Genomic DNA, 15725 nt, shown 5'->3' on the forward strand with positions numbered 1-15725 from the left:
ATGGAAATAAGGTCATTGATGAACGAGCTGAAGGTGTTTGGGCCTCGGACATTACCCTGAGGATCTCCTGTTGTGATATCCTGGGACTAAGAGGATTGACCTCCATCAACCACAATCATCTCCATTTGTGCAGGTATGATTCCAACCAATGGAGAGTTTTCACCCCAAGTCCCATTGACTCCAGTTTTGCTTGGGCTCCTTGATGCCATACTCGGGCAAATGCTATCTTGATACCAAAAGCCAATCGCCTTCGTCGTCCCTCTGGAATAAGAACTAAGTTCAGGAGCTGAGTGACCCTGACAGAAGCTAAACTGAGTGCAAATGAGCAGATTGTTGTGTACGTGCAGGTTGATAGCACTGTCAATGACACTTTTTCCATTACTTTGCTGATTGTCTAAAATAGGTTGAAGGGGTGATAATTGTCAGATTTTGCCTGCCCCTTGTGGGCAGGAAATACCTGGGTAATTTTCCAGATTTGACGGTTAGATGCCAGTGTTGTAGCTCTAGTGGAACAGTTTGGCTTGTAGAGCAGCTAGTTCTGGTCTTTAGTACTATTGCTGGAATGTTGTCAGTGGCCCATAGCTTTGAACCACTTGTGTGGCGTGTGTTGATTGAACTGGCATCTATGGGGCCAAAGAAGGAGGCCAAGATGGAATATCTACTTGGCACTTTTGGCTGAAGGTGGTTGCAAATCCTTCAGCCTTATACTTCCCATTGATACTCTGGGCACCCCCAACATTGAGGATATGGATATTTGTGGAACCATCACCATTCCCATCTGGATGTGGTGGACTGCAGATTTTAGATCTGATTCTTTGGCTGAGGAATTGTTTAGCTCTATCGCACGCTGCTCTTGTTATTTGGCATACAATTAGTCTGTGTTGTGGCTTCACCAGGTAAAAGCCTCAGATTTAGGTATGTCTAGTGATGCTCCTGGCATTCCCTCCTGAAAAATGAACAGCTGTTAGCACTGCTGCCTCACTACGCCAGGGACACGGTTTCAATTCCGGTCTTGGTTGACTGTGTGGAGTTTGTACTTTCTCCCCATGTCTTCATGAATTTCCTCTGGGTGCTCCGGTTTCCTCCCACAGTCCAAAGATGTGCAGGTTAGGTGGATTGGCCATGATCAATTACCCCTTAATGTCCATGGATGTGCAGGTTTGGTTATGAGGTTACAGGAACAGGGCTGGGTGGACATGGGTAGAGTGCTCCTTCCAAGGGTTGGTCAAGACCTGATGGGCTGAATGGCCTCTTCCTGCACTGTAGGGATTCTATGAAACAGGGTTGATCCACGACTTGATTTTAATGGTAAGTGGGAGATACGCTGGGTCGTGAGATTACATATTGTGATTGCAAACAATTCTGCTGCTGATGGACTACAACACCTCATGGATACCTGGATTTGTGTTGCCAGATCTGTTTTAAATCTATTCCATTTGGCACATTGCCACACAACACAGAATCACGGAGAATTGTTACAGAGCAGAAGGAGGCCATTCGGCCCATCGTTCCAGCTCTCTGAAAGAGCAATTCACCTGGTGACATTCTCCCGCCTTTTCCCATAAACCTGAACATTATCATTCTAATTCCCCTTTGAATGCCTCGATTGAATTTGCCTCTACCACACTCTCAGGCAGTGTATTTCAGACCTGTGTGAAAAAGCTTTGCTTCATGTCGCTTTTCCTGCTTCTGCATTTCATTTGAAATCTGTGCCCTCTTGTTCCTGATCTTTTTACATGTGGGAACAGTTTCTCTCTATCTACTCTGTCCAGACCCCTCAAGATTTTGAATAATTCTATCAAATCTCCTCTCAGCCTTTACTTCTCCAAGGAAAGTAATCCTAACTTCTTCAATTTATCTTTATAACTGAAGTTCCTCATCCCTGGAAACATTCTCATGAATAACATGATGGAGGGTATTCTCAATGTGGAAGATGGGATTTTGAGAATGAACATGAGGAAAAGTTATAAGGCCTGATTACAAAGCATGTATCCGAGTAGTGAATGGGGAATAGAGAGGAGACGATGGGGAGAGTCTGGAGTAAAGTCATAAGGTCTGCAATGGGATAAAATAGGTGGAGTCAGTGGGGAGTATCAATGAACTGCTGTCTAAAGATTCAGGAAAAGCCATTAAAGCCAGAAGGTTGTGGATTCACGTCCCACGCCCAGGAATCAAGGATAATTAAGGTTGACCACTCCTGCACTGTCAGAGGTGTCATTTTTCAGATGTAATGTTAAAGTGAGGCTCTTATCTTTCCTCTCGGGTGGATATAAAAGATCTCGCAGCACTCTTTTGAAGAAGAGCAGTGGAGTTATCCCTGTTTTGTTTTGACCCATATCTATCCCTCAATTAACATCACAAAATCAGATTATCTGATCAATATCACATTTCTGTCATGTTTTCTATATGACAACAGTGGCAACACTTCAAATAAACGTACATCATTGGCTGTAAAGTGATTGAAATGCCCTGTGGTAAAGGAAGGTGCTATGTAAATGAAACATTTCCCCTTCTTATTTTTGTTCATTTCTGTGTTCACATCCATAATGGAAACTGCCTGTATAAACTTGCAACGCTGAAATTTCACTCTGTTGTTAGCAAAGAAACTCATGACAGGCGTACAGGTTTGCATAAATGTTCATTGACGAAATATCTCTCTGTGTTGCTCACATAGGCTTGCATTCACTGTAGATTTACTGTTATCAGACCATAATTTACAGTCACCAGGACATTTCTTTTGTGGTGCCTACTGCAAATTGATCTGTGTGCATAAATTTGAAGTCATTTAATGTGTACCCTATCGTACAGAATATATTGAATTTGTTTCAAAAACTGCTCGGCAGAGGTATTCGGCAGGAAAGAGTGAATTGTGTCTACTGCCTTTTGGTAACTGCACATGAGAGAGTGGTTTGAAATATTGAGTCACAGGAGAAACGGTTGACATCTATACCAGTCGAGGACGTAATTGAAAAGAGGCAGTCTAGCATTAAGTTCTCCTCCAATGATTGACAGATGTATTCTTTGTATTTTGCATTAGTAAACCTAAATACTGTAGCCAATACGTGGCGATGTGGCCAAAAAATATATTGTTTTCACAGATGGTAATTACTTGTGCCATTTGTGACATTAGCTTCAATTTGAAAACTGACTACCATATAATCCAGTGTATAAACCACTCCACTAATTTACCGTTGCAGTGTTAATTTTCAAACACTTCCCGACGTAGTGGCAAACAAGTCGTAACTCTCACCGTATATTTAAGTGTTCTTAACCCTTTGTCTTTTTTACGTTTCTAGGCGAGCCAAGCCCAAGTCGCCGCGAAGCAGTGAAAAGGAAGACTGCGGAGTATCTGATGCGTGCAGAGCAGATCTCCATTCAGTATCTCAGGACATCCATGGAAAATGGTTCCATTAATTCAACGGTATGTCCATACTTTCATTGTGTTCGGGAACAGTGTGAGAATACATGGATTTTAAAACCCACTTTTAGAAAATCTGTTCTACTTCCGGCCAAGGTGATTTTCTTTCTGCAGGAGCGTGCCCAGTGACTTGGATTCTCTGACACAATTTACGAGAGTTCATTGATGCCAACAAAGTGAAGCTTAAGATGTAAATTGTTAACTACTGAAACAAACGGCTGCTAAGTGATATCTATTTTTCAAACTTTTTAATTTCTCCCACGTTTTCTCTCCGAACCTTTCCCCGCTTATCAGCCTGCACCGTCCCATATTTATTGGCCGAGTGGTAGGCGGGCGACCTGTTCCTATGTCTTTGCCAACACTGTTCAGTAGCTTGCTGTTGGGAAGGTGCCTGGGTAATCTGCCCACTGAGACGAAGCGCCAAACAGCCATTTGCAGAATTTGCTATTTTATAATTAGTGATACTGTGTTGCCAGTTTCCCATTATTGTTTAGCATTTTGAAACCATTAAAAATATAATCCTGGAGTGGAATGTAGTGAAAGTCATGATAGGCCAAACTGAACTGTAAAATAGAAAGAAGTATTTTATACACTAAGCAGGAAATATCTTTGTGTTAGCTTTAAGGCATTATAATGTGTAGACGCATTACTTGATGCCCTGTGTTTCAGTCTTTTCTTCAAGTGAGTGCTTAAGGTCTAAGCTTTGTATTTCAGAAGTACCTTAGATTCTGAAATTTAATTTTGGTCTCGTTTGAGAGGATATTTATTTGGAAATATTTATCAGAACGAACAGTGCACCTGATGCTCCAGCTTCATGTTAAAGGATAAGCTGAGTTTCATTCCCAATTTTATCAGGAGGTGGCGTCAAGGATCATTTTGTACAAGAAAACACATTTTTCTCCTACCAACAGCTTGCAGCTGAGGGATTTTGATGCAATAATATCTCGGGAAAATGTCCTTTCATGATAAACATTGAACAATATTCTGAGAATTCAAATTGATGGCGATAAATTTGTGTCCATTTTTTCAAAATATATCTTTATGAAGATTTGCTTTAATCAACATCACAAAAACATTCAAAACATCTATCTTGTACACCAATATTCAGAATTAACTTGAGGTAATTATGATTTTGCATGCCAACTATGGTTGAAAACACTATACTGAACATGGCAGATGTGACACAGTTAGTTCCTACCGATTTCAGAGCATTCCAGATTTCAGAGCAATCCAACCAGATGTCGTTGACTATTGTTAAGTCCACTTTTTAACCTTTGAAGATATATTCTTTGAATTCCTTCGAAAATCGCTCTGACTCCAATGCCTCCCAATGGTCAAGTCTCTTCCTGCTTTCCACAGGTTTCACAAAGCTGCATTCCCGCTTCTTATTACTCGCATACTTTCAACTTTTTATCACAGATCACTAGCTTCACTAAACTGGCACTGCCCCTGGATTTCTCCAACCCCTAGTCTTGCTGCTGCATCGTGCTATAAATGGCTCCCAGGATTCTCCGACCTCTACCTGTCTTCTCTGTCCTTCCCCGGCCTTCCCTGCTCCCCAGAACTTCTCTTGAACCCCGAACGCACCGAACAGAGCCACAGGGCTCTGTGAGCTTAAACCAAATTGCAACTCTCAGCTGCACTTGCTCCAAGGATTTCTCTGAGCCACAAGTGTCATATTGAAGTTTCCATATCGAGCCTCTTCTGCTGCTGCGGAACACTCAGTTCCATTGAACCAGTGCACCTTCTTAAGCTCCAAACATCTCCATGATGACTTAGCTTTTAAATTAATTTAGCACTATCCCGCAAAACAAAACATCTCTCTGGATTGCACTTCTTCTTTGCAAGCAGTGTATCACATTCCCAGTTCTCCAGCTAAGTAAGCCCACCTGCTGTTTAATCACTTCCTCACTTCTATTCCGACTCTATTACATGAGTCACCTTCTGAACTGCTATTTTCTTTTGGCTGTTCTGACAATCTCTAAAGCTCAGAATTTTAGTTGCATTACCTTCTCGACAATAACCTTCCAGGAACTAAACATTAAATAGGGCAGCACAGTGGTTAGTACAGTTGCTTCACAGCTCCAGGGTCCCAGGTTCGATTCCCGGCATGGGTCATTGTCAGTGCGGAGACTGCACGTTCTCACCGTGTCTGCGTGGGTTTCTTCCGGGTGCTCCAGTTTCCTCCCACAGTCAAAAGATGTGCAGGTTAGGTGGATTGTCCATGCTAAATTGCCCCTCGTGTCCAAAAAGGTTGGGTGGAGTTACTGAATTATGGGGATAGGGTGGAGGTGTGGGCTTAGGCAGGGTGCTCTTTCCAAGGGCCTGTGCAGACTCGATGGGCTGAATGGCCTCCTGCACTGTAAATTCTATGATAATATAAAATATTAGCATGCACTAGACATTAGTCACACCTCAGTTGTGGTTTCCAGTCACTTTGTGCCTTAAGGCCCTCCCTATCTCGGTAATCTTCTCCAGCCCTACAACCCTCCATGATATCTGGCTTTCTCTAACTCTGGCCTCTGGCAAAACCCCAATTTTAATTTCTTCACCAAAGGTGGTTGTGCTGTCAGTTACTTAGCCTCTTAGCTCAGGATTTTACTCCCTAAATCTCTCCACCTCCTTTACCTTAATTTCCTCTTTTAAGGCACTCTTTTGAAACCTACCTCTTTGACCAAACCTCTAGACATCATCCCTAATATCTCCTTATGTGGCTCTGTGTTATAATTTGTTTTATATTGCCTCTGTGAAGCTTTGGGATGTTTTTAAAAGGTGCTGAAAAAATACAAGTTGTTGCTTTTTTTCGGAAAGAAAAAACCCTAACAAACAGAGATTAAACTCAATCAAATTCTGTGAAATGTTTTGAGACTTGGGCAAGCTCCTAACCTCTTCCTGCTTAGATCATTTCCAGTTGACATTGTTTCTGTGCTGGAGGCCAGTCGAGCAATGTTGTCTGTGAAACCCAGGTCGTCGACCAGTGGTGTTGCCACGGGATGCCAAAGTCAGACTGGATTATTTGACATTATTAACCATTGTACACAAGAGACCAAAGGCATCTTTCTCTGTCAGTATATCAATCTTTTCAGAAATAAGCTTTTATTTAATGTAGAAAAATCAAAACAGGAGGTAGAGGATACGTGAACGTTTTTGAGTCGATGAGAAATCTAAACTTTTCATTGGTCTGATGGCCAGCTATGATCAAATCAAACATTCACAGCTGTAGAAGATTATTGAAAAGTAAAAAGGAAACTGAAAATCAGTGACTATTTTCAAATTCAGTTTATTATTGTTTGTTCACTGTCTATTGTGTTTATTTCTGACAACATTTAACCCTGGTTTCTCAGGCTATTGTGCTGAATGCGAACAATAAAACCATGCAAGTGAAGGATATAAATACACATCTATCCTTGTATCTGTATCCAATTCTGTCTGTCAAGGTTTTAAATCGATTGAAAATTCTGCTTGCTTTTCTCTTCACTTGGTTCAACCAAGGATTCCTCAGGGCAAATTACTCAGTATTCGCAATCCACCCGAGCTAACGTTTCAAATTTTCAGTCCAGTGATTGAGCTTTCAAACTTTTGCACATTTTCCATCCTTTTCTTCTTCGTTCATGTTGTTCATGTGTCTTTCAGCTTAAAGGAGCAGTCTGGACAGGTGACTTAATCATGTCTTTGGGTTTTTTTTTGTTTCTTTCTAAATAAATGATCTTTTGCAAAAGTACCCCAATTACCACTTTAGCTCCGAATTAGTAAGATTGTTGCCGCTTTAAATTTTCAGTCTGATTTAATCCTTATCATAATAGAGCTGCACACTCTAATACCGTTGAACTAATACACAAGTGCATTTGTTCAATCACATGCCATGCTTAGGGTATGCATTTGCAGCTAGGGAAATCATAATGACGTTGTTCTTTGCCATCCAGAGGCCTCGTGATCCTTGTTTACTTCAAAAATGCACCTTTTCAATCCCATCTTCAATCCCTCTCTCCTTCTGTCAGCATTGGTTGTAGTTGCATGTGGTCCGACTGGAAGGAGATGTAAAATCCGGAAAAATTGATTTTTAGTTCTATTTTGTGACACCTTCTCAGTATCTTTCCATTTTGGAGGTTTTCTAATTTGATTTTCTGCACACATCTGCTCTCGTATGGTCTCTGTTATCTCCAGTGCTGGCAATCTAGTACAGCAAATCAGATTAATTTAGTGTCTGTATTGTGCCCTGCTTGACCCAAATGTTTTCTATTAACCAATTCTGCTGACTTTTTCCTAAAAATGCAACAAAACAAACAGGTGCAAGATCAAGAAGGATTACTATTCTAAATGCCCAGGGTCTGGACACAGCAAAGACGAGACAAAGGATGAAAGGGCAAGAGACTCTGATCCTCCACTTGCAAAGAGCACTTGTGTTTGCCTTGTAACAAACTGAACAGCAAGGACATTCCCGATAAAAGACCGGTACTACCATTTAGGGATCTTCTTGAAGGACTACAACTACTGTTCCACATTGTTAGGTGAAACCAGATTTCCAAAAATAACTGTCTTGAAATTTAATAGCAGGAGACTTGAAATGACAGGAATCTGACAGTCCTCAACATTGTTTCCTAAAATTGATATCTAATTAATAGTGGAGATTATATTGGTGCCAGACTTTTGATTTTCAAGCCATAGCTGGTTGAAAACAACTTACCCCCCCCCTCCCCCCGCGCCTCAGTTTTGCCTGTATTTATGTGGCGGGACCAACAAAGACAGAATTTTTCTTCACATTCCACCAGCCAGAACTGAAGATTCAAATTCATTCACAGCAGAAGTGCTTTCAGGCCTCATACAATTTACCAATGATCCTTATGTTATGGGCCAGGGTTTAGAAAATCCCAAAGTGTATCATAGAGTTCACCTAATCCACGACTTTTAATAGATTCTGGTATGGGGAGCACACGGCCCACTCTACAGGTGTGGTACCGTAGAAATGGAAAAGTATTTTTTAAAGCAAAACAATGTTTATTCTATGAACTCATGTTAACCTTTTAAAACATACAGTGAACATCTTCGCAAACATCAATTCAAATACAACCCCCAAAGAATACACCACTAAGTAATCCTTAATAACTTCCCAAACAACACCCAGAAGACAAAAGAAACACATTTTAACAAAAGCACATTAGGTTTACATTCACTACTGAGAACACTTCCAATTCTGAATTCACCAAATGATCAAGAGATAGTCTTTTCATGGCAGAGAGATCAACAGTACACCTGCTCTGTCTGACTTCAGCTCCAACATTGAAACCAAAACTAAAACACACCCTGCAGCAAACAGCCTAAAACGAAAGTAAAAGGCTGACAGACAGCCCAGCTCCTCCCACACTCTGACATCACTGATAAACACCTATTTCTTAAAGGTACATTTCTTAAACACCCATTTCTTAAAGGTACATTTCTTAAACACCCATTTCTTAAAGGTACTGTCACATGACACTTATGGCATTCTGCTTGACAGATGATTACGTTGCCTGATAATGTACCATGTAGAAAAGATCCAAGTTGCCCTCGTCAGTAATGGAAAAGCAAAGAAGGGCATGCATTTTTCTAATGCCTTTCATGATCACTGGACATCTCAAAGTGCTTTACAGTCAATTATGGACTGCTTTATTTTAAGCGTAGTCTCTGTTATAATGTAGGAAAAGCGACAGTCACTTTGAGCTTCTACAACAGCAATGTGGCAATCGACTTTTGTGATGCTACTAAAGGAATAAATGTTGGCTCTTTGCTCTTCTTCAAAATAGCGCAGTGGGATCTTTTACATCCACTCGAGAAGACAATTAGGGCCTTGTTATAATATCACATCTGAACAATGGCACCTTCGACGGTGGAGCATTCCCTCAGTACTGCACTGTTAAGATCTAAAGCCAAAGCCCAATATTTTTTGATAAGATCCGGTTAGGGACCAAACCTTTTTGTTTAAAGTAGACAAAGTTTGAGATTCAAGACACTTGCTCAGTGAATAAAGCTACAAGATTCCACTGGTATCGGAACAGTAAAAATAAACTTTCCTCTACAAGGTCAGAAAGATAAAATAATTTACAATACATATCTTTAACATTCAGGGTTAATATGAATACGTATGAATCAGCAGGCAAACTGGTTGAACACATCACACAAATGATCTATGATAGAAATGACAGATGTGATGAAGAAAAATTCCAGTAAACAGTGAGCCAATCCATAACCCTGAAACTGCTGTCCCTCATGAGGGATTCGCATCTTCACCTTTGAAGATCTCACCTTGCAATTCGTTCCGTAAGTTACTCTGACTTGGACAGCTTCAATGACGGCCCACCTCACCGGATTTCAATCTTGTCTCCTGCAGTTCTGTTCCCCTGGATTCCTGAGTCTGCACCCAAGTACCAACTTGCAACTTCTGACCTTTGGCTGCGCTAAAGAGAACAAAACTGCTCAAATGGGGTCCATTTGTCCCAACAGCCCATAACAAAGTCACCAACCTTTTGCTACCTTCTCAGTTCTTCAGGCTAGACAGCAGGTTTGTGATGCCGAGTAAGGCCAGTAGCACGGGTTCAATTCCTGTACCGGCTGAGGTTATTCATGAAGGCCCTGCCTTCTTAACCTTGCCCCTCACCTGAGGTGCTGTGATTCTCGGGTCAAATCACCATCAGTCAGCTCTCTCCCCTCAAACAGGAAAGCAGCCAGTGGTCATCTGGGACTGTGGCGACTTCACATTTTCCTTTACTTCTTCAGGGCTTCACCCAGGCCCTCTTGATCGCCAGGGTTCTCCTGAGCTCACTTTGACAGGGCTTCTAAGCCCTTTTCACTTAGTCAGCTACATGCAACCATTTTCCTACTTTTAACATAACTGGGACTCCTGTTTCATTTGTCTCTTTTGGGACTTCTCCCTGTCACCTGCCTGGGACACTTGAGTAGCATGCCGCCTGCTGGTCACATGACCTGGGTTTTCATGCCGTTTTTCTTTCTCCACAGATGCACTGGGCAGTTTTTCGGCCCAATTAATTCCATCAGAACTGCGCATGTGCAGTCCGTCCTAGTCTGTGCATATGTGGAAACTCCTAGGTCTGTCGGACTGAGTTCGTGACCTGTTGTTCTCTGTCTCAGCTGCACGATGACTCTTGATTTATGTGCTCTGGTCCTGGACTGGGACTTGAGCCGACAGTCGTCTGATTCAAGGCAAGACAGCTTCAACTGAGCCAGGACTGACATCATAATTCTTTGTATTTTTATATTGATTCTCTTTGTCCTGTCAAATAGTGTACAGTGAGATGCACAAGTGTTATGCGGAGTAGACACATGAAGAAAAAGGGTGGATTATTGATCTTTTTGGATTGGATTTTGTTTATTGTCACGTGTACCGAGGGACAGTGAACAGTACTTTTCTGCGAGCAGCTCAAGTACATGAAAAGAAAAGGAAATAAAAGAAAACACATAATAGGGCAACACAAGGTACACCATGCAACTAGATAACACCGTCATTGAGTGAAGCATACAGGGGTGTAAGTGTTAATGAAGTCAGTCCATAAGAGGGTTGTTTAGGAGTCTGGTAACAGCGGGGAAGAAGCTGGTCGGAGCACGGAAATGTTTGTGGGCAGTGGCAATGCATGCAGCATTGATGCTGCCCAGAGGATCTGGACTAGAAGATCCGGACCCACAACTCCAAAGTTGAGATGTATCTCCAGTTGACTTTTAACTACGTTCTGTTTTCTGAGACAATATGCTATGTAGGTCTGTAAAAAGTCCCATCATTTACCTGCTAATGACAGTGTCACTAAGGTCATATCTTGGGTGCCTGCCATTGGCAAGGAGGTTGTTTCCCTTCCATTGTCCACCTACTTTGCTCGTGCACCCCAGAAATAACACAGCCCCCATAAAAATGGGTCATAGTAACGTTTAAAAAAAAAAAAAAAATTTAGTCATTTTATACAATTAAGAGGAAATTTAGCGTGGTCAATCCACCTACCATGTATGTCTTTGGGTGGTGGGGGCAAAATCCATGCAAACTCGGGGAGAATGTGCAAATTCCACATGGACAGTGACCCAGAGCCGGGATCAAACCTGGAACCCCGGCGCGTGAGGCAGCAATGCTAACCACTGCGCCACCGTACTGCCCCATAGTAACATTTTTAGTATTAAAAATATTGTTTAAAAGAAAGGTGTGTTGCTGAATTTTTTTGTGCACTCACCATAAGGACATGGGCAAGAATGTGAAATGCAAACAATTCCTGAAAATAGTGGGCGGGGTCTCCCAGCCCGGGGCCGGGCCGGAGAATCCCCGCAACCGGGCCACACCGCCCCAAAGCCGGCACGATCGGGGCCCAGGCCTCTTGCTCCCCGGGCCGATTTTCTCTGTGCCGGCCCCTGAACTCCCGCGCCATGTTGCGTAGGGGCAGGGGCATTGAGGGAGGCCATCGCGCATGTACGGGTTGGCACCGTCACCACTGCGCGGGCGCGGATCCCGCAGCGCACAGTTCGCGCTGGGATGGGAGGCTGGAGCGGCGTGAACAACTCCAGCGCGTGCTGGCCTCCTGTAGGGGCCAGAATCGGTACTCCCAGCAGCCTGTTCACGCCTTCATGAAACGCGACCGCGTTTCCGCCGGCGTGGACACTCTGCTGCCGAATGGGAGAATCTGCCCCGTAACTTTAAGTGAAACAACTTAAAGGGAATCCTGTATTCCCATTGAAAACAATGTTAAAGCTGAACTTTTGTTTCTCTGTGCGAGAAATGTCCAAAGGAACCTATGCACAAGTTGAAATACTGTAGCGTGCGTGTATAACATTGCAATCGTCACTGGTATAGCTTGCAAAATAAAATATACCACTAAATATAAAAGAACTACTGTATAAATTCAAATTGGCTAACGCTTGCAAATCTTCCTTTCTTCTTAAGATTTGAGGATGACTTGCTTCCACTCGGTCACAATTGGTTCTGGGGTGGTTGTTAAGTCCAGTGTGCAATCTCCAGCACACTGGACTTAACAACATCTACATGTGGGTAGGTGTTGCTTGGAGGCTTTTGCACTCTCTCCACTGCCTTGACTTAGCCTCTGCGTGTTCCCATCAAACTCTAGCAGTCTGTGGTGTCTTCCCAAATGAACCTTTCCTTTCTGAGTGGTCTCCATGAATTGGTGGATCTGTTTCACTTTGTGGTGGACCCCATTTTGAGTGGAGATGGCTTTGAGTGAGTTAGAACCTTAGTGCCGATCCGTGCTTGCTGCAAATGAACATAGAACATAGAAAAATACAGCACAGAACAGGCCCTTTGGCCCACAATGTTGTGCCGAACTTCTGTCCGAGATTAAGAACAAATTAATCAACACCCCATCTTTCTACTGTAATCCATGTACCTATCAAATAGCCGCTTGAAGGTCCCTAATGTTTCCGACTCAACTACTTCCACAAGCAGTGCATTCCATGCCCCCAATACTCTCTGGGTAAAGAACCTACCTCTGACATCCCCCCTATATCTTCCACCATTCACCAAATGATTCTCACTGATTTTAAAATGTCTTCTGCCTCACTTGCTGCAGACTTGAACAAGGGCTAGACTTGATGGAGTTTCAAAATTAAGCAGATGATTGCAGAGTCAGCCTCCTAAAGGATATAGCCTGTAATTTTCACCCAAATAAGCCCTGAGACAAGTAAACCAACTGTATTGTACCTTTGTACAGTAACATATACCTCTTTCGCATAGACTTCAATGTGCTCCCCGCACAGCAGGCGCTCCTCAGGATCTCGAATTAAAGCAGCCTGCAGAAGCAAGAAACGGGCCACCTTTTCCACAGAGATGAAGAGCCCAGGCTTCAACATTTTGCTTTAAATTCCCACTCTTTCTTTAGAACTTCATCCCTGGGTTTAAAAAGAAATCGAAGTTCCATTGAATGTAAACACCTTTCGTCACAATGACGCTGACAAGGCCCGGGGGCCCGACTTTGATGGACATTAAATTGGCCGATGTGAGATTACAAGCAGCGTGTGAAATGAGAATACCAAAGAGTGCAATGTGGAGATCGGCACCCAATAATGCCCAATGAAGACGTGACACATGATGATGATGCAGGTGGCGAGAGAGTGCAATGACGTAATCCTGTGAAACGGCTCCTGAAAAAGGAGCAACTTTAATAATGTTAACCAGGGCGACTTAAAGCGAGGACTTGCTGTACAGGAGAAATTGGCAGTCTTGTGCCTGTTTTGCGTCCCTAACAGTGATTGAGTAAGAGGGCCCTGGGTTGATATATGCTAAACCTACTCTGAAGGCCCAAACTTTGAGAACCCTTAAATAAGGAGCCCATGGGCTCTAGGCCATACAAAACACTTGGCTGTAGCTGTATCCATTCTCAGCTGAATTTCAAGCTTGTTCCAGTGTCATCCCACTGAATTTATGGCGGGAGTTCGAATGAAATGGCTGCAAATTTTCGGGACCAGTGGTCTAATCTACTGCAGTTAATCATCAGTTAATTTTATATCTGTTACATCTTGCATTTTTTAGGTCCTGAAGATTTTGTTGACTTGTGATGCTCGGGTTTTCTTTACACACCAGGAAACATATTTGTTAATATTGCATTGTTGATATTTGCGAACAGCTGTCACACTCTAAACTTAATAATGACTGTATCCTAACCAAATAAATATTTCTACGGGGATTCTCCTCTGTGCTAGACATCGGTTTGAAGCGGAAACAAATTACCTTTTGATCTTGTCCACAACTGTTCTGTGACAAATTTAGTTTTCTATAACTTGGCATTTGCTCCAGTAGGCCATCTTCCTTTAAGTGTTACTATGATTGATGTGATACCTTTGATATCTTCTATTAGCCTCCGGGACCACTAAGTTCAAGGCCTGCTTGGAATCTGAGGAATCCTGCAGAGGAGCTGAAGGCCTTCAGAGTCCTTGGGGTGATTGACAAGGTAATTCTTCAGCATCATTTCAAGGGTTTAACCATAAATCAACCACCAGCTGAGTTTGTAGCTTTGAAGCTATTGGTTTTGACAGCTAGGAAACAAAAGAAAAAATGACTTGGTTTTCCTGCATTTTACAGAAACCGAAGGGGCAAAGTGAGTTTAAGTAGGATTGTGTAGGTATGTTAGTAGAGAGAATTTGATATGCCCTTTTTAAATATTGCATTGTAATGTTGAAACAACTGCTGTAAAATTGAGTGTTTAAGGTGCTGTATAAATATAAATGGCTGTAAATACTAATGCTGCATTGTAAGCTTAAGCCACATCATGTACTTTTAATAGACTAACGGTTTGACAAGTTTTGAACAAGACAGTAACAAGAACTGCAGGTGCAAAGTATTACTTACAGAAGTATGTCCAAGGAAGATTTTATGAGTTCAAAACCAGAGATTAAATGCTCAAAGTGCCACACAAGTGAGGGAGGCCAACATAATCAGAATAGGGTGTTGTCACTGCAAAAGGGTCATATTTGATTTGTATTGTAGCAAAATCAAAATTAAATAATTTTTTATGAGGGGGAAGAAAAATCTGTTGACAAAATTGGCAGAATATGATATTTTCAGGTGCAAGACTTTTTAGTTCAATGTAGTAATGATACATTTATAGTTACATGATTGCCTCATTAAATGCTACGAGACCCTGAGGCTATTTTACAGTGATAGCTGCAGGTAGGTTTGGTTTTGTCCTACACATGTGTAATGCTACTCCATGTTGACACAATGAGGTAAGCGATGCAGAATAATAGATGAATGCCAGTAATTCAGTCAAGTGTTATAGTGACATCCTAACCCTCAAGGGCAAAACTCATGTTGTTTGTCAGTGGAAAACCGAAGTTAAACGAAATTTCCAGTTTCACTGCGAGACATTTACCTTTGCCTTCCAAAATGAACATTGTAGAAGCAGAGTAATTGTGATGTAGAAGATGTACATACATCATGTAACAACCTCACCACGTATCACGCCATAATATGCACGGCTTTGTTTTCTTGAGACTGAATTATTATTATAATCTCTCACATTCTCTTTCTCTCTCACTCTCCTACATATGCTTAGCTATGTGTTTATCTTAACCCTTAGGTTTATATTTGTAAAGAAAACTGGTATCCAGGCACAAAGTATTATACAGAGAAAATGATGAGAACCTCTTGACATTCCAATCATATCTTCAAAGGAGATTTTATTTAGTGACCTTGTATTAAACAGATGTGCCAAACTATATTAATTTTCTTTAGCACTTTCACAAATTATGTTTGTCTTCAGAGACTGAGCTGAATCCTGAGGGGTCGTCTTAACTATCACAGTGAATCATTTTCAGCAGCTTCCTCTTCTAA

The 15725-nt window shown here is 42.0% G+C and overlaps 1 protein-coding gene across 4 annotated transcripts in view; it reads left to right on the top strand.

The window, feature by feature from the left end:
* rps6kc1 (ribosomal protein S6 kinase polypeptide 1) overlaps positions 1–15725 on the top strand; it is a 199882-nt gene that overhangs the window by 122829 nt on the left and 61328 nt on the right. For all 4 annotated transcript variants that reach the window (XR_005462299.1, XM_038811377.1, XM_038811391.1 and 1 more), the window contains 2 exons: positions 3297–3421; positions 14251–14343. Coding sequence is in view for 3 of the 4 variants with exons in the window: in XM_038811377.1 (XP_038667305.1) it covers positions 3297–3421; positions 14251–14343 (218 nt within the window). In the remaining variant the exon portion in view is untranslated. The remainder of the gene's footprint in view (positions 1–3296; positions 3422–14250; positions 14344–15725) is intronic.

This window comes from Scyliorhinus canicula, chromosome 1 (genome assembly GCF_902713615.1).
Source record: "Scyliorhinus canicula chromosome 1, sScyCan1.1, whole genome shotgun sequence".
In the NCBI taxonomy this organism is placed as follows: domain Eukaryota; kingdom Metazoa; phylum Chordata; class Chondrichthyes; order Carcharhiniformes; family Scyliorhinidae; genus Scyliorhinus; species Scyliorhinus canicula.